Source organism: Budorcas taxicolor, chromosome 22, assembly GCF_023091745.1.
Source record: "Budorcas taxicolor isolate Tak-1 chromosome 22, Takin1.1, whole genome shotgun sequence".
Taxonomy (NCBI): Eukaryota; Metazoa; Chordata; class Mammalia; order Artiodactyla; family Bovidae; genus Budorcas; species Budorcas taxicolor.
In genome coordinates, this window is record NC_068931.1 from 33,177,734 (window position 1) to 33,196,373 (window position 18,640).

General features: G+C 41.0%; 1 protein-coding gene across 2 annotated transcripts in view; it reads right to left on the minus strand.

The window, feature by feature from the left end:
- Positions 1-18,640, minus strand: part of TTC39C (tetratricopeptide repeat domain 39C) — a 100,661-nt gene that overhangs the window by 42,490 nt on the left and 39,531 nt on the right. For both annotated transcript variants that reach the window (XM_052660392.1, XM_052660393.1), the window contains exons 2-6: positions 14,704-14,752; positions 11,586-11,714; positions 8,361-8,475; positions 5,710-6,064; positions 3,459-3,627 (exon numbers count right to left, since the gene is read on the minus strand). In XM_052660392.1, coding sequence (XP_052516352.1) covers positions 3,459-3,627; positions 5,710-6,064; positions 8,361-8,475; positions 11,586-11,714; positions 14,704-14,752 — 817 coding nt within the window. The remainder of the gene's footprint in view (positions 1-3,458; positions 3,628-5,709; positions 6,065-8,360; positions 8,476-11,585; positions 11,715-14,703; positions 14,753-18,640) is intronic.

Here is an 18,640-nt window from a genome sequence, read left to right on the forward strand (position 1 = left end):
TAGGAACCCACCTTGCAATACACAGGATGTGGGTTCAATCCCTGGTCGGGGAACTAAGATCCCACATGCTGGGGAGCAACTAAGCTCACGCATACAGCTACTGAGCCCACACGCTCTGGAGCCTGTGAGCTACAATGAAAGACGAAGCCACATGACTCAACGAAGATACCGCTTCATATGTGCCACAACTAAGACTTAAGGAAGCCAAATAAACATAAATAACTGTTTTTCAAAATAAAAGTTCTTTTATAAAAAAAGAAGTTACTAGTTTTCACTACAAGATAAGCATTGTTTTTTTTTAATTAACTTATTTTAATTGGAGGCTACTTTACAATATTGTGGTGGGTTTTGCCATGCACATGATGGTACATGTGCCCCACCATCCTAAACCCCCCACCCACCTCCCTCCCAACCCTATCCCTCTGGGTTGTCCCAGAGCACCAGCTGAAAAATTAATGAAAATGGAAAGCATCAGTTCAGTCGCTCAGTCGTGTCCAACTCTTTGCGACACCATGGACTGCAGCACGCCAGGCCTCCCTGTCCCATCACCAACTCCCGGAGCTTACTCAAAATGATGTCCACTGAGTCAGCGATACCATCCAACCATCTCATCCTCTGTCGTCCCCTTCTCTTCCCGCCTTCAATCTTTCCCAGCATCAGGGTCTTATGGAAAGCACAATGAAACATAAATCCTGACTTTTGCATTTCTATTTAGCAGTTTCAAAACCCAATTTAGAGCACTCATTGATCAAGGGAGAGAAGGAAGGGCATCCACTGATCAAGAGAGATCTAGACATGCCTAACACCTGGCCTCACTGCTGCACTGAACACAACTGCAAATGTCAGGCTCTCAACCCCACTAGGCAAGTCTCCTTTGAACACTAAACCTAGTCTCGTCATGTTCAGAGTTATTCAGAATGTCAGTTTCTTAAAGGAAAGGCATCATGCATCTAAGAAAGCATTTACCCTGTTCCCAGCTTTCTTCATTTTAGAAATGGCCACTGAAGTGAGAAGGCTGAGTCAATTAAAATTTTCCTTCTACAGGCTTATTTCCCCCTGCACAGACCCAAGGGAGACGGGAAACTGAATAGCCTGAACATCCTTCCCCACATATAGGGCCCTAACCCTGAGCTTGAAAGAACAATTCACTAACAGCAGACTGGATCACACAGGAGTCTTATCAAAACTACGTTTTTAAGAAAGCAAGAGAAAAGAAGAGAAATGTCACTGAAGGCTCATGAGCCTGACTTGAAAGAAAAACGGTGTCAAAATAATGAGAAGAAAAATGACTTGGACATGGGTTTATGTAAGTCTGATCCTGGGGAGCTTTTAGTGTTGTTTCAGTTGTAAATATTAGTATAATCTTTAAAATATGATTCCATATATAAACGTAAGGCGTCCTTGGATTTAAGAAGACACTTCATTGAGGAGAGACATTATTGGGGAAATAACATACCCTCTACTGCCAACAAGAAATTAGTGAAAAAATCACTTCCTGTGCTTATGAAAACACTCCTAGGCAAACATCTTCACAAGCACGTGTGGGCTTTTTTTCGGGGGGAAGGGGGCCGACTTCTAGCGTGGATTATGTTGTGGACACCTGGTTAACTGAGGGCAGAGGTTATTACACCTCACACTAATGCACGAGTAGCTGCTAGTGAGCATGTGGGTGGAACATCGTGTTAACAGTCACCTTTTTTCACATGCGTGATTCAGTTCTTATAAAGATTTTCATTTTACCATAATTAAAAAAGATACATGTACCCCAATGTTCATTGCAGCACTATTTACTACAGCCAGGACATGGAAGCAACCTAAATGTCCACTGACAGATGAATGGATAAAGAAGTTGTGATACATAAATACAATGGAATATTACTCAGTCATAAAAACGAATTCGTGTGAGTCAGTTCTAGTGAGGTCAATGTTATACCGAGTGAAATCAGACAAGCAAATATCATATCAATGCATATATATGGAATCCAGAAAAATGATACTGATGAACCTATTTGCAGGGCAGGAACAGAGACTCACACATAGAGAGTGGACTTATGGATGCAGTGCGGCAAAGAGAGACTTTGAGAGACTGGCACTGAAATATATACATTACTGTATGTAAAAGAGATAGCTAGTGGGACGCTGCTATATGACTCAAGGAGTTCAGCTTGGTGCTCTGTGATGACCTAGAGGGGTGGGATGTGGTGGGAGGTGGGAGTGAGATTCAGGAGGGAGGGGACATGTGTATACCTATGGCCGACTCACGCTGTTGTATGGAAAACACCAACACAGCACTGTACAGCAATTATCCTTCAGTTAAAAATAAATACACTTTTTAAAAAAGATTTTCATTTTTCTTCAGTTCCTTGTGCCCTCAAGCAAGCTGACATAAAAAAAAGAGGTGCAGGTATTGGTAGGCAGGCACTGAGATGGTATGTTCTTCCTGTAGATGATTGTGTACAATTAGGGGCACATACTAGTACTCAGACATACTCAGTTATGTCTGACTCTTTGCAACCTCATGAACTGTAGCCCGCCAGGCTCCTCTATCCATGGGAATCTCCAGTGGGTTGCCATTTCCTTCTCCAGGGGATCTTCCCAACCCAGAGACTGAACCGTGTCTCTTATATCTCCTGCATTAGCAGGCAGATTCTTTATCACTGAGCCACCTGGGAAGCCACAAAAAAAAAAAAAAAAAAAAAAAGAGGTGCAGAGAGAAGCAGAACCCCCTCAAAGGCCAGGGTATGTTGTGTTTCTGGAATGAGAAAGCCTAGCCTAGCTCGCTGGGTGAGCTCAGAGGTCACATGAAGCCTGTTCAGAACCCTGTTGACCTTCCCTGTTAAATGCAGGGGATCATTCTCTCTGTCCTGGGCTTGTTCTGAGGATTAAATGGGATGGTGTGTGTGAAAGCCCCTGGCATAGGACCTAGCCACATGAAGCGCATGAAAAAGTAATACGGACTACTACTGTTTCAGAGTCTTTGCTGTCCTTGACATTTCAGGCAATAACATGAGCATGAATCAACTGTCAGCCAGGATGAACATTTGGAAATAGACTATTGGTAACTCCAGAGAAGGAAAAAAATCGTATTGGGTTGGTCAAAAAGCTTGTTCGGGTTTTTCACATAACATCTTATGGGAAAACCCGAACAAATGTTTTAGCCAACCTAGTATTTTAACTGAGACATTCACAAGGGCTCCCGTGTCTTCAGCTCAGGGCACAGCATCTTGTCTTACCTCTGAGGGATCCCGGCCCTGCTTCACCCATAGCTACGGACAGTAAGTAACTGAATAAACGCTCCAGGTTCCTTGGAGAGGCTCCCACAGCGATGACGAACGCAAGGCGCAGAATGTCAGCCCTGTGACATTCTGGCTCCTTAGGAACTAGCCCCTTCTGAATGAGAGTTAGAGATTCAAGCGAAAGAGGCTTTATTTTTAAAAAAGCTGGAGAAGGCACAGTACCTCTAGTCGTTGTATGCGTCCCTTGAAAAACATAAAGAGGGAAGAGTTTGGATAAGCAGCTTCTTTTTTGAGAAGAATTTCCTTCGCTTCATCCAGGCCGGCTTTGTTATCACTGCCATCCAAGGCAAAAAATGGGCGGACCACAGTATGATACCAGAGCAGCGCTAATCTGAAGAAGAGGGACAGAACCCGTGAGAGACGCGCACTTTGCTGACAGTGTTTCCAATCTCGAAAATAAGCAGCCTGTGCTCCTCCCATACACGCTTCTTCCAGAAAACTCGCTAAGCAGTCCCTGAGTAAGTAAAACTCTGTATCTTTCCTCGTGTTATTTCGATCCATATTTGGAAAACCACAACTTTCAAGCACAATGTATAAATCAGCATACTCCCACCAGGGGAAGAGAATAAGGTGACAGGAGCACGCAGTTCTTCTAAGGCTTCTAGACGGATTGCTGAAGGCATCATTAATGTAAATCTCTGAATTCTACTCTGTACTCATCAATGCATAAATTAGAGACGGTGACTGGTGATCATGAACTTACTGTCCCCTTATAATTACTTTCCACATTACTTTTTACAAAAGGAAAGTGTTTTTCCCTTGTGTTCACAAAAGTTAGACTGTAAGTCAGCCTCACACCCTAAATTTAAATACAGGAAACATAAGCAAAATTACACAAAATTAAGTGAAAATAAGTTACAGCAATAGAAGAAGGGCCCTTTCTCTGCCTTTGAAAACCAAACAAATAAGTTACTTAAAATTCTCTCACTTCAAACTTGTCCCTTTCAAGAAAAAGGCCATGTTAAACTAGGTAAACAAAACAGAGTCACTGGGATCGGCTTTAAAAGACAAAAATCGTGTAACCGACACAACAAATGTTTTTATGTAAATATATGCTTCCTGTGTGCATAAACTTGATCCTTTTCTGGAGATCAGACTAATTCACATTATTTTTAATTCAGTTCATTCCTTTCTCAGAAAATGTTTTTTCAAAAGACATATTATCACAAGTTATAAACCTGCTAAGTCAAATTAATGAAGGACCACTGTTAGTATAATATAATGAGTTTGGGAAGGCATGAATATTTTTACAATGAAAAAGGAATGACCTTTTTACAGTCACTACCAAACAATTAGGAGTTAACATCCAAATTCCTCAATACTGACGTAGGTAGAAATCTAGCTCACTACGGTTCTCTGTGATACCAGCATCTTTTGGAAAAATTCTGACAAGTGGTGCAATATCGAAGCACAAACAGTATTTCATAAAATCATTCAAACTGCAAATAGTAGTAGATGTTTTAGTTCAGTTCAGTCACGCAGTCATGTCCGACTCTCTGTGACCCCATGGACTGCAGCACGCCAGGCTTCCCTGTCCTTCACCAACTCCGGAAGCTTACTCAAACTCACGTCCATAGAGTCGGTGACATTTACCAGATTGAAAAAAAAAAAATACAATTTTTAATTGATGACTAAATGGATAAATCCTTGCTCTGGATGGTTATATCAGCTTCTTCACATTTTTCTATTTAAGTAATTATAATTAAAGTCTGAACAATACAATATAACGCAATTTAGTTGAACAACACAGACTATCCAGGCCACAGTAAGAGACCAATGGACCAACTAGAGTCCTCAAGAAAAATTATCCAACATGAGGATATGAGAGATTTCAGAATCACAGAACAGCCTTATGAAATTTATATCCTCTGAAATCCAAAATCAGGATTACAAATGTCAGTGACTGGTCAGGGTCACTGCTTTTAAATGCTTATAAATCATGATCACTTTGCCTGCTTAAAATACAGGACTCATCAAAAAAATAAATTTTAATAAGAAAATGGTGAAGAAGAGGGACTTTTCACAAAAATTAAAAAATGAATAAATAAAAATCAAATACAGGACTCATGGGACTTAGGAACAGTGCTCTGTTCTCCAAAAGGAAGTTAGTCACTCACTCATGTCTGACTCTTTGCAACCCCATGTACTGTAGCCCACCAGAATCCTCTGTCCATGGAATTCTCCAGGCAAGAATACTGGAGTGGGTTGCCATTTCCTTCTCTGTTTTCCAAAGTTAACTCCTCAACATCACCAAAAACATGGTCCTTGGCATTCCATTGAAACATAAAAGGCATGGCAACATGTCAACCAACCAAGCATTGATTTTACCTGAAGTTTCCTATAAAGGTTTTGATTGTTGCTTACTTACTTTCAACTATATTATCTACCAAAGCATTGCAATATAGCTACTCACGTAGCTAAAGGGGCCTTCATGTCCTTACTTTCGCTTGCATACATCAGTGAAGAAAGCCCCTGCAGGCGGTCTCCAGGAAAACCCAGCAGATTGATGATTTTGAGCAGGTTTGGGGGCACCATGGATATGCAAAGGTGAAAAAGGCCGTATCCAAAGCTCACAGCACCTTTCAGTCTGTTCAGAGACTCCTCAGACACCCCTTCAGCCACAATGTGGTTATCATTTGCAGCGTCAGAAGTCAATGCCTCTTCTGTTAGCTTCTTCTGATACAGCTCCTGAAGGGCGTTGATGTCCAGATAGCATTTATTGTAAATCTTCCAGGCTTTCCTAAGGATCCACCCACCTTTTATATATGCTATAAAGAGAAGCATGAAAAAAAATAAGCATTTGAAATCATTTTCCTACACTAATAATAAATATATTGAAGAATGACTTGAAAAAAAAATACAAACTATTATCCACCATGACAACTTGTTTTTCTTCACATGGCTTAAATTCCTTGTTTGAGGTCTGTTTTGGGGCCTCCTGGGTAGCTTAGTCGGTAAAGAATTTGCCTGCAATGCAGGAGACCCTGGTTCCATCCCTGGGTCAGGAAGATCCCTGAAGAAGGGAATGGCTACCCACTCCAATATTCTTGCCTGGAGAATTCCATGGACAGAGGAGCCTAGTGACTACAGTCCATGGGGTCGCACAGAGTCAGATACGACTGAGTGACCAACACTTTCACTTTACTAGTCTGGATGGCAAGAAACGTGTATTATTTTGTTCATTAAATAGAGTCAATCACACAGTAATGAGGGCGCAGCATCTTTGCTGCTGTTTAGTTGCTCAGTCGGGTCTGTCTCTGCAACCCCATGGACTGCAGCACCCCAAGCTTCCCTGTCCTTCACTATCTCCTGGAGTTTGCCCAAACTCATGTCCATTGAGTCAGTGATGCTATGTAACCATCTCATCCTCTGCTGACCCCTTCTCCTTTTGCCTTCATTCTTTCCTAGTATCAGGGTCTTTTCCAATTAGCATCTATTATCAGCTGAACGAATAAATGCAAGCACCATCTGAATCCAACTTATCCCACAGGTAGTGTCAAATCCTCTACTGCATTCCTGAACTACCACTGGCAGTCTCTATGATACCACTGGAGTGCTCTTGGCTAAAAACCTCATTACACCTGTACTTTAGACACTTCGCTGTTCTGCAGCATCACCTCCAAGTAACAGTGCAGGTTCCTTCCTCGGGTGGTATGGAAGAACCTGTCTCCCTCCCTGCCTCCCCAACACAAATGGTAAGCTGGTGAGTCCTGAGGGAACTCAGGAAGGAAAGAATACCTGCCCTCTAGCAGTCATCAGACTGCAGCCACTCACTACAGTGAGCCCTGAGGAAGCTCAGGAGGTGAGAACAGGATACTGGCCCCAGATAGCTGAGCTGCATATCAACAGAATGATTTCAGTGAGCCCAGACTCTTGTATCTTCCCATATATAGAAAAGCATTTAATCCCTTAACTTGGGTTATCTGGTTTCCTTTAATCAACAATCATTTTTTGATGTTCAGACTACCTGCTCTGTGTTGCAAAACTTCTATATAACCTGGCTCCTCCTTCAACTCCTTGGAGCAGTTTTCTCAGAATTACTTGAGACACTGTCTCCTTGGCTTGAAAGCCTAGAAATTCCTACTGAATAAAAGAGCTGTCAACTTTTAGGTTCTGAATTTTTTTTTAAGCCCACAAAGATAATTTCTAGAAAGTCCACATTTAGGAGGTCACAATAAAAGTTAAATCCTTTTTACTTGAGCCAAAGAGAAACAAACCATCCTCAAGCATGAGATGGAGACAGAGAGGAAAGAAAAGGAAATTGGCTGCCAGTAGTCCAGATCAAGAAACATGCATGTCATGACTTAGCAGCAACAAACCCTTCTTCACTTCGGGTTTGGAAGAAAATGCTTTTCTCATTGTGATTTATAGTTGATTTCCTTATTGAACACTCATTTTTTTCAAGTAGACCCTACCTTCCAAAGAGGGAGATATCTGCCATCAGCAACAGAGATATAAAACCACATAAAAGGAAGAACTAGTATCAGAGTTAATCATACAGTGAACTCTTGAGAGTCTCCATTCCAATCTCCACCACTGAAGATATCAAAGCTACAAAATCCTTGTACAAAATTTGTCTTGGGCAAACTTAATAAGAATCAGTTTATACTCCTCATTAAGGGTTGTTAAAATTTTGGTCATTCAAGTATGTTAGGAAATCTTTAGTCCATGCTCAGGCTTTCAATAACAATTTTCTGAGAAACAAACTGGTTATATTTCACTTTCAAGGGTGATTATCGCAGCTTGATTCCCACCCACACACCAAAAAACCCTGCCAATTTATCACTCTATCTAAGGCACAGGTAATGTCTCTAAGTATGACAGACTAGCTGCAGACAAGAGGATGAAAACGATTTTGGAACTAAAACTATTCCACTAAATTCACCTTAAGCCCTCATGGTATCAATTTCTCAAGTAATAAGTCAAAATTATGCCCCAAACAGGTGCCACATGTTTTCAAAGACTGAAATACAAGGTGTTCTAAAAAAAAGAAAAGTGTGGGGTATTACCAAATGTGTCCACTGAATAGCAAAAACTGTTAAAAAAAACAATGCTTTAGCATACCTGACAATTCTTGCTTTACAAACGAGAGCACAGCCAGGTAAACTTGACAGTCAGCTATGATTATCTGCCTCTGAAGCCGATCAACCATAGAGGGGGTAGATTTTCGGACATCAACCTGTTTGGTGGGAAGAAAGTACACATGGATAAATCACACCCAAGAACAACAACACTCTTTCCAAAAAAACTATTATTTTACTGGGCAGAATAACTTCACATAGGAAGTATGGAACAGTAGTCACTAAAATCCAAGACCAAATTTACACAACACTCTGAGCCTGGGAGTTCTAGCTTCCTCCATTAAGCCTAGCTTTATTTTGTTATCAACACAATGCTGTAACTCAAAGAGCCTTGTAACTCAAAGACAAATATTCTCAATAATAGAAACACTTCATGGGGAACATGAAAGCCCACACAAAACTTTAGTGTCTTACCATTTTCAAAACAATGTAAGTTAAAAACTTATTACATTATGTAAGTTGTATATATATAAGTTAAAAACCTAGTTCAGTTCAGTTCAGTCACTCAGTCGTGTCCGACTCTTTGCGACCCCATGAAGCACAGCACGCCAGGCCTCCCTGTCTAGACAGTGTATTAAAAAGCAGAGACATCACTTTGTCAACGAAAGGTCCATCTAGCCAAAGCTACAGTTTTTCCAGGAGTCATGTACAGATGTGAAAGCAGGAGCATAAAGAAGGCTTAGTGCCTAAGAATTGATGCTTTTGAACTGTGGTGTTGGAGAAGACTCTTGAGAGTCCCTCAGACTACAAGGAGATCCAACCAGTCCATCACAAAGGAGATCAGTCCTGGGTGTTCATTGGAAGGACTGATGCTGAAGCCGAGGTTCCAATACTTTAGCTACTTGATGCAAAGAGCCAACTGACTGGAAAAGACTCTAATGCTGGGAAAGGTTGAAGGCAACAAGAAAAAGGCGCAGCAGAGGATGAGATAGTAGGATAACATCTCCAACTCAAATGACTTGAATTTGAGTAAGCTCCCAGAGAGTGGAGGACGGAGGAGCCTGGCGTGCTACAGTCCATGGGCTCACAAAGAGTTGTGCAGGACTTAGCAACTGAACAACAGGAACAAAAACAACAAAGTTATTTATAAAAAAAAAAATTACTAAAGGCATAAAACACCACTCCAGGTAAATAATGTGAAAAGCCACTTTACAGTCATCTGCCTTCAGGAAGGACCCATATTAGGGTTCATTCCTTTGGTGCATGCAACTGAGATGTGAGGGTTGGAACCTGATTATAACATTAGTTGAGGAGAAAACACCCTCAATTAAAAATTAGCTTTGAATGAATCACAAACTGAACTTGAAATTTTAGTCAATACCCTCTAAAGATGACTACCTAAAACTCTATTTTTTAGTAAGATTTTGGTTTTATGAATGCTAAATGAAGAAAATTCACTCTGAAATAGAACAGTGCCTTCTTAACATAAGGTAAACTTGAACGAAACAGGTTAAATAGTTTTCATATGCTTTCATGATGATATGAGAAATGATAGCCTTTTGCAAGCATGACAAAAGTATACCGAGTATATGTGACAAAATGGCTGGTTTCTCTTTTTTCTAGATTAGTAGAATTCACCCATGGTCCCTGTTATTCCTGGTCCTACTTCCAGCACCTATTACTTTGTTTGCTCAAGAAAATGTCAATCTATTGATGCCTCTGTTTTCTTTGCTTATAATAACATCTACTCTGCAGGGCTGTTGGAAGGGCTAGTGAGATACTCTACCCCATGTGATAATGCTTTTTAAATTGCAAGGACCCATTACTAATGTTGATTACTAACCTATGTGATGGGCATGGTACTAGATGCTCAGGACAGACACATAAATAGGCTTACAGTCTAATGAAGGCACACTGATGACCATGTAATGCAGCAAATGCTCTGAAGGATGAAGTACACAGAACTATGGGAACCTGTAGGAGACACATGAACAGGACTTGGGACTAAGTATATGAGTCTTTGGAGAAAATGACATTGAGGAAGAACTAAAGAAGACAGGAACCAGGTCAAGAGGGATACAAAAATTCTACGGAGAGGAAAAGTCAATGCCAAGTCAGTCACATAAAGAAGTCTGGGTTTTAGTGTGATGGCAGTGGTCGGGGGGAGGGGGCAGGGACACTGAAAATGAAATCAGCAACATGTAATTTGTATCTCAGTGACTGTACTTTGGAAAACAAATTAGAGAACAGTGAGACTGGAGGCAGAAACGCCAGTGAGGGTTGTCTTAGGCAAGTGGAGACTGTTGGCTGGCCTAGGAAACTGGCAAGGAAAGGAGATGAACTCAGGACGTATTTAAGAAAGAGGCAACGAGACTTGGTCACTGACTGATATAGGGTTTGGAGAGAGAGGAATCGAGAACTCTGGCCCTTCTGCAGCCTCAGGAAATGGTACTCTGGGCCCATCTATGGCTTCCTCATGGGAGACCCCAGAGGCCACAGCAGAGGTGAAGCCTCCTGGAGCGACATAAGGGAGCAGAAAAGACAAGTGGCTCTTGCTGTCTGAAACTAACAGGCTGGTTTGTCAGCTAAACATGTGACATGTGTGAGACCCCTGGGTGCTCCAGAAACATCAGGGGTAGGAGGACACCTCTCTAAAGTCTAGCCCTTTTGCACCGAAAATTGAAAGAAAAAAAAAAAAGAGGAAAAGTGGATTATGATGTCATTGTGACTATTTTATTACCCAAGACCGGGAAGGCCTGGGAAAAAGCAGGTAGTAGCTAAATTCCTGAATTATGCCAAAGTGCAAAATATGAAACATGTATGAAAGCCTCTTGACAATCGTCCTGGCCACAGAGCCAACTGTGGAAGAAGATAATGTTAAGATACCAAGAGAATATGCACTGAAAAGTTCTAATGACTAAGGGGGATTCTACTGCTTTAAGAAACATGCTTTAGGAACTTCCCTGGCGGTCCAGTGCTTGGGACTTCACTTTCCAATGCAGGGGCTGTGGGTTCGATCCCTGGTTGGAGAGCTAGGATCCCACATGCCTTGGGACCAAGAAACCAAAGCAGGGCAATGTTGTGGCAGATTCAATGAAGACTTTTTAAATGGTCCACATTAAAAAAAGAAAGAAATATGCTTTACATACTCAAAAGCTGTAAGACTCACTCTGTGCTTCAGTCATATTCTAAACACCAAAAACCAAGTAAATGAAGAATGTTCTAAGTAAGACGCACATAGTTCATAACCTAAAGACACAGTACTTACATTCTTCTTAATTTTATTCTTGATTGTTTCAATTACTCCAGCCTCTTCACTTTCACACAGCTTTTCTGTAGTTTTTAAGTCATCACACGCCAACTGCATTTTTTCTTCCTCAAATGTCATCATGGCATTCTTCCAAAGAAAGAAATAAGGAAAGAATGAATGAATCCTAAGTGTCTGAAAATTTAGGCCAATTTATCACAATACAACTCCGAACTAGGAGGGAGGGGGGAAAGCCATCTAAATGACTTATTCCTAGTAAAAGAATGAGAATGCTACCATATATACTATTCATTGAAAAAAATATAATCTCAATATGAAGAACATTATCTCCACTACACCATCATGAAAAAATACATGCTTAACACATGTCCTTGCAATTACTGTTCTACAAGTTTTTGTTATTAAACACAATAACAAAAAAATCACTGTATACAATTTCTGATTGGCCCACTTAATTCAGCTTCTAGAATAGAGACTTTCTACCCATGCATGGGATCCCTGGGTCCATCAAGCACAGCAAAAAATGCTAATGAAACATCAGCCAGCAGGTACTCTTTGAAAACTATCAGTCTTTTCAGGGACAGCAATTCCAATGGATTCATTTATAAAGAACTCATTTCTTATTGTTCCCAGTGAAAAATTCCCACTGACAGCTAGTTTCTGAGCACCCAATCCTGGTAGACTTTTTCAGGCCACATTGGGATAGAAATGATCACTTCTTTGCTGAAAACCTGCTACTTTCCCCCAGAAGAATTGAGATTTCTGAGATGAATGAGCTACAGGGGCAGAGACAGGACACCAGGTTCTTAGAAGGACTTGACAAACTCACTGTGACTAGTTCTCCACCTCCATCACATGCAACCTGCCCACTCTGGTATCCTAGGCCTTCTCTGTATGACTCTAGACTACTTTTCCATTCCAACCAGACACTAGCCATCTTTGTGCAAGCCTCCCTCCCTGCTACAGGCTCCTTCCCCCACCCACCTCCTCCCACCCAGCAAGCCTTTTGCCAAGTGTCTCTAGCATCCTTTCTTGCTACATGGGTGGGTACCATTTATGACCCCCACCCAGTACCACTTTCCTTAAGATCTGGAACTATGTTGCAAACTGTAGGCCTTAAGAATTGTTAAAAAGATTTGTTCTATTACCTGGTAATTAAGAATAAAGAAGCCTGAATGAAAACCCATGTCACCAGAAGCTGGTCTGGTGCCTGTCACTGGTGCTGCAAGGCTGCATACAACACGCCCATTTGGTGAGTTTTTTCTGTCTGGAATCTAAATGCTTTCCCCACTTTACTTCTCTCAGTCTCTACTTAGGACTATTTTTTTTTTTTTTTTTGCAGTTATATACAGGATACTTTCTTTAAAATTATGTTTGAAAGTAGTTTGTATGATAAGTATTTCTGAAAAATAAAAGCATTCAATTTCCTGCGTTGCCCAATTTACTTTAAAACCTAACTGCAACCTATTCCCTCAATTCCTAAATACTAACATTCAAAAACACAGTAGTAACTGAGAAGCTTTAAGTCTGCTAAACTGACATGTCTTTCAGTCCACATTTATTCAATAGTTTTAAACTTTTGATAAATAATAATAATAAATAATAAACTTTTGATAAACTTAATAAAAGTTTAGTTTCAAACTTTTATTATCCAAAGTCTGACTATTTTCAACTCTAATGCATTTTTAATTTTTGGAAAGTGAAAGTGTCCTGTCCGACTCTTTGTGACCCCTTGGACTGTAGCCTGCCAGGCTCCTCCATCCATGGGATTTTTCAGGCCAGAATACTGGAGCGGGTACCCGTTCCCTTCTCCAGGGGATCTTCCCAACTCGGGGTTGAACCCAGGTCTCCTGCATTGCAGGTGGCTTCTTTACCAGCTGAGCCACCAGGGAAGCCCTCTGATCTTTCAATTACATTTTTATTTTAAAAAGGACTTTGCTTGGAAAAAAATATAATACTCTAGAAAACATAAGCATCTAATTTTTTAAATTAAGGAAGGATATTTCATAGAACTGGACATGGAACAACAGACTGGTTCCAAATCAGGAAAGGAGTACGTCAAGGCTGTATATTATCACCCTGCTTGTTTAACTTCTATGCAGAGTACATCATGAGAAATGCTGGGCTGGAAGAAGCACAAGCTGGAATCAAGATTGCCAGGAGAAATATCAATAACCTCAGATATGCAGATGACACCACCCTTATGGCAGAAAGTGAAGAGGAACTAAAAGCCTCTTGATGAAAGTGAAAGAGAGAGTGAAAAAGTTGGCTGAAAGCTCAACATTCAGAAAACGAAGATCATGGCATCTGGTCCCATCACTCCATGGGAAATAGATGGGGAAACAGTGGAAACAGTGTCAGACTATATACTTTTGGGCTCCAAAATCACTGCAGGTGGGGACTGCAGCCATGAAATTAAAAGATGCTTACTTCTTGGAAGGAAAGTTATGACCAACCTAGATAGTATATTCAAAAGCAGAGACATTACTTTGCCAACAAAGGTCTGTCTAGTCAAGGCTATGGTTTTTCCTGTGGTCATGTATGGATGTGAGAGTTGGACTGTGAAAAAAGCTGAGGGCCGAAGAATTGATGCTTTTGAACTGTGGCGTGGGAGAAGACTCTTGAGAGTCCCCTGGCCTGCAAGGAGATCCAACCAGTCTATTCTAAAGGAGCTCAGTCCTGGGTGTTATTTGGAAGGACTGATGCTAAAGCTGAAACTCTAGTACTTTGGCCACCTCATGCAAAGAGTTGACTCATTGGAAAAGACTCTGATGCTGGGAGGGATTGGGGGCAGGAGGAGAAGGGGACGACAGAGGATGAGATGGCTGGATGGCATCACTGACTCGATGGATGTGAGTTACAGTGAACTCTGGGAGTTCGTGATGGACAGGGAAGCCTGGCGTGCTGCGATTCATGGGGTCACAAAGAGTCGGACACGACTGAGCGACTGAACTGAACTGATCTCATTCGTGTTGGTGTATAGGCAAAAGTTATATTCCAGTTTTAAACTGCAAAAGATTTTCCACAAGAGTGTATCTATACAGCCAGTAACCATTAAAAGACAGACATTATGGTGTTTGCTTCCTTCCCACCACAACCTCTTCCCACATCAACTTACCAAAAAACTGACAAAGCTGGCTCCAAAACTCATTAACGGGCTATGATTTCTGTTAAGAAAACAAAGTAAAATTAAAATTACTTTCTTGTAAAAATTTTAAAAACATTTGATATACCAGGATCACTGCAGACTCCTAATAATTATTTAATGTAAGTTGTTAAGGTCTTCAAGTCAATTTAGTTACCCCAAGAATAAAGTAAAAAAGGCAAGGAAGTTCACATATCTATCACTACAGAACTTCCCCCTCACCTGACTCTTCAAAGCAAGAACAAGGTCATATTATAATAGGTGTTGCTTTAGTAAATCAATCTGATATCTGGAAAAATGTGGCCAAAGGAAGATTATTAACATTTTTTTTTTTTAATTTCTATAAATTTTAAAAACTGAAGTACAGTTGATTTACAATGTTTCAGGTACAGAGCAAAGTGATCCAGTTCTACATATATTTTCAGATTCTTTTCTACTGCAAGTTATCACAAGGCATTGAATATATCACAAGTGCTCTACAGTAGATCCTTGTTATCTGTTTTATGTACAGCAGTATGTATGGTAATCCCAAATTTGTAATTTATCCACCGCGCCCCCCCCATTCATTTTCCTCTTTGGTAACCATAAATTTGTTTCCTATGTCTGTGAGTCTATTTCTGTTTTGTAAATAAGCTCATCTGTATTGCTTTTTTAGATTTCACATACAAGTGATATCATTTGCCATTAATATTTCCTTTTAAAATGCAAAACATGCTCAAAAGTTAGCACACATAAAATATTATTTTCAGAGTAGACCAAAAGGTTTTATAACTAAGCCAAACTCACTTATCCCATGCAAAGAACTTTGAGAATGCCTCATGGAGCCAGTCACCACCCTGCTGTAAGACACCGTCATTATCCGATTTTATACATATGAAGCCAGATCAAACTAGTACCAATCCAATTTAAAGAATATAAGGATAAACGTTCTGCTTCAAATTCACAATTAGTACAAAAATCCAAATCTCTGTAAACAGCGTGCTAAAAAGGAAAGCAAACTGTAACAGCCTTCTTAAAAATAATGGTCCTGCTTTTGTTATTATGTAAATAATATATGCTTATTATAAACAAAGTCACAAATAATGTATTTAGTCAATCCCCTGTAGGAAATTTAGTCTATGTCTTATGTAACCATGTGTGTGTTTGGGGGTATGTATGGGAGGAAACGTGTGCCCATTTAGATGGATACATGTATGTGTACATATACATATACTCAATGCTCAGAGGAACATCCCTGTACATGTATCTTTGCAGAGAGTCTAAACGTACTCTTGGAATAAACTGCTAGAGGTAGCATTGCTGGATCAAATGGCAAGCACATCCATTTTCCTCTTGGACTGGGGGTGTATATTGAGGGCAAGGGTGGGGATCAGCAACTCTTATTTGAAATGTTAATCCTCTATCAACTTGGTAGCTACTCCAACTCTACGGTGAAGAATAGCCTATCCACCCCCGCAACACAGGTACTTAGATCTACAAGAATTAGGAAGGTTTAGTGACGGGTGAAGAATCCCACACCAGTGCTCACAGCCATGAACCAGCTCTAACACACCTCCCGAGCACGCAGGGCAGGCTCCGTCCTCCCAACTCTGCACCAGCCAGGTCAGAGGTCAGTTTTCCACTCCACGGCTCTCCCTTAACCTGTCATGACAGACTCCTATCTCGCAGTATTATAATCTGGATTGTGTAATCAGGGTCCTCTCCAGAATGCTATTTTCTGCCTTGTGCCCCTCATCATCATGCCTTACACACAGCGGGCAACCAACAAAGACGAATCAGTGATGGAACGCAAGAGCTCCGCCTTTCAGAAACAGACACACTTCAGTCAAGAGCTGAGCAGCCCGGCTTCCTCCATCCTTGCCCGCTCCCTGCTCACACATCAGCCACCGTCCATGAGAGAAATGAAAGAAGCTAATCAAGAGCCTAGTGTTGCTACATTTGCTTCTTGTTCTGGACTAAAATTAGGTTTCTGGGAGCCGAGGCTATTAATGATTCATGGTGCCCTAGCCAAGCCCTTAGTACTTCACATACCCTCTTCTCATTTAAGTGACAAATCAGCCCAAGAGAAACATTTTTCCCTCCTTGAGGTACTGTCTCCATAAACCCCAGGGCACCGAGGTGCATTAGCCACTTGGTAATGAACTGATGGAGAAGCAGGAATCTTCCTGCTGCCCTTAGCCTGGTGCTGTAAGCACTTCATCTAACAAGAGTCCCTTGTTCCATTCACCTGATTTTCTTTAACTCAACATGATCCAGGTGATCATGTATTAATCGAGCTCCTCTAAATCAACCTTGGCCCCCACATGTGTTTCTACATAAACTGATTAAACTTGGAGATTTGGAAATGTTCTCCAAGAGTGCAAGAATCATCACTTCAACACCAATGCTGGTGGCAAAGAAGGAAAGATGCTAGTTTCTACAACAACAATAAAAAAGTGTAAGGAGGAAAAAACTGCAAGGGAGCTTGTAAAATACATATAAAACAACTGGGACATAAGAGACATATAAAACAACAAATACAAATACATGTGTGTGTGCTTAGTCGTGTCCAACTCCTTGCGACCCCATGGACCATAGCCCACCAGGCTCTTCTGTCCATGGAATTTTCCAGGCAAGAATACTGGAATGGGTTGCCATTTTCTGCCCCAAGGGATCTTCCTGACCCAGGGATAGAACTCACATCTTTTTCACCTCTATCCACACATACACTAGCAACAATTACAAAACGAAACCTAAAATATCATCAATCACAATAGCACCAGAATATTAATAGTTAAGGATAACTCTACCCAAGATGCGCAATGCTGCTATGCCAAAAACTCACAACAATAAAGAAAATGAGAAAGTCAACATTCTGCAACAGGGGCACTCTTAACATTTGGGGCCAGATAATTTTGTTGGGGAGGTGCTGTCCTATGCATTGTAGAATGCTGAGCAGCGTCTCGGTTCCCTACCTACAAGATGACAGGAGTACAAGCCACTGCCTCCCTCTACACACACTGCTCCCAAAGGCTGTGACAACCAAAATGTCTCTAGATTGCCAAATGTAATATCGGGACAAAATCAACCCTAGTTGTGAAACACTAATGTAAATAAAGAGACATCCAATTCTCAGGGACTGGAAGACTCATAATTGCTGACATAGTACCTTCTCCAGAGAAGGCAATGGCACCCCACTCCAATACTCTTGCCTGGAAAATCCCATGGATGGAGGAGCCTGGTGGGCTACAGTCCATGGGGTCGCTAAGAGTCAGACATGATTGTGCGACTTCACTTTCACTTTCACTTTCATGCACTGGAGAAGGAAATGGCAACCCACTCCAGTGTTCTTGCCTGGAGAATCCCAGGGACGGGGGAGCCTGGTGGGCTGCCGTCTATGGGGTCACACAGAGTCAGACATGACTGAAGCGACTTAGCAGCAACAGCAGCAGCAATACCTTCTCTTAAACTGAACTGTGGCTCCAATACAATCTCAAGCAAAATCCCAGGGGAGGGTGTGTTGAAAAGTTGATTCTAGAATCTACATGGAGATAAAAAGTGCTCCATAACTAAACTAAAAATATACATGGAAAAGCAAAATACTTAGAAGGGCCAAATCAAATCTGCAAGACCAACAAAGCTGTAGATTTACATTACCTAATAACATAACTGAATTAAAATTAAGAATTTCTAGTCACTCACAGGAGACTGAAAATGGCAAATACACATATTCAACAAACAGCTCATCTTGAGACCACATAAAGAACATCCATGAACTAGTTAAAAAAAAAAAAAAAATGACTGGCAACCCAGTTGAAAAAAAAGGGCGGGCAAAAGTCTTGGACAGGCACTTCATGAGAGGATATCCAAAAGTTAATACATATATTAAAAAGTGTTGAAAAGCACTCATTATCAGAGAAACACAAATTAA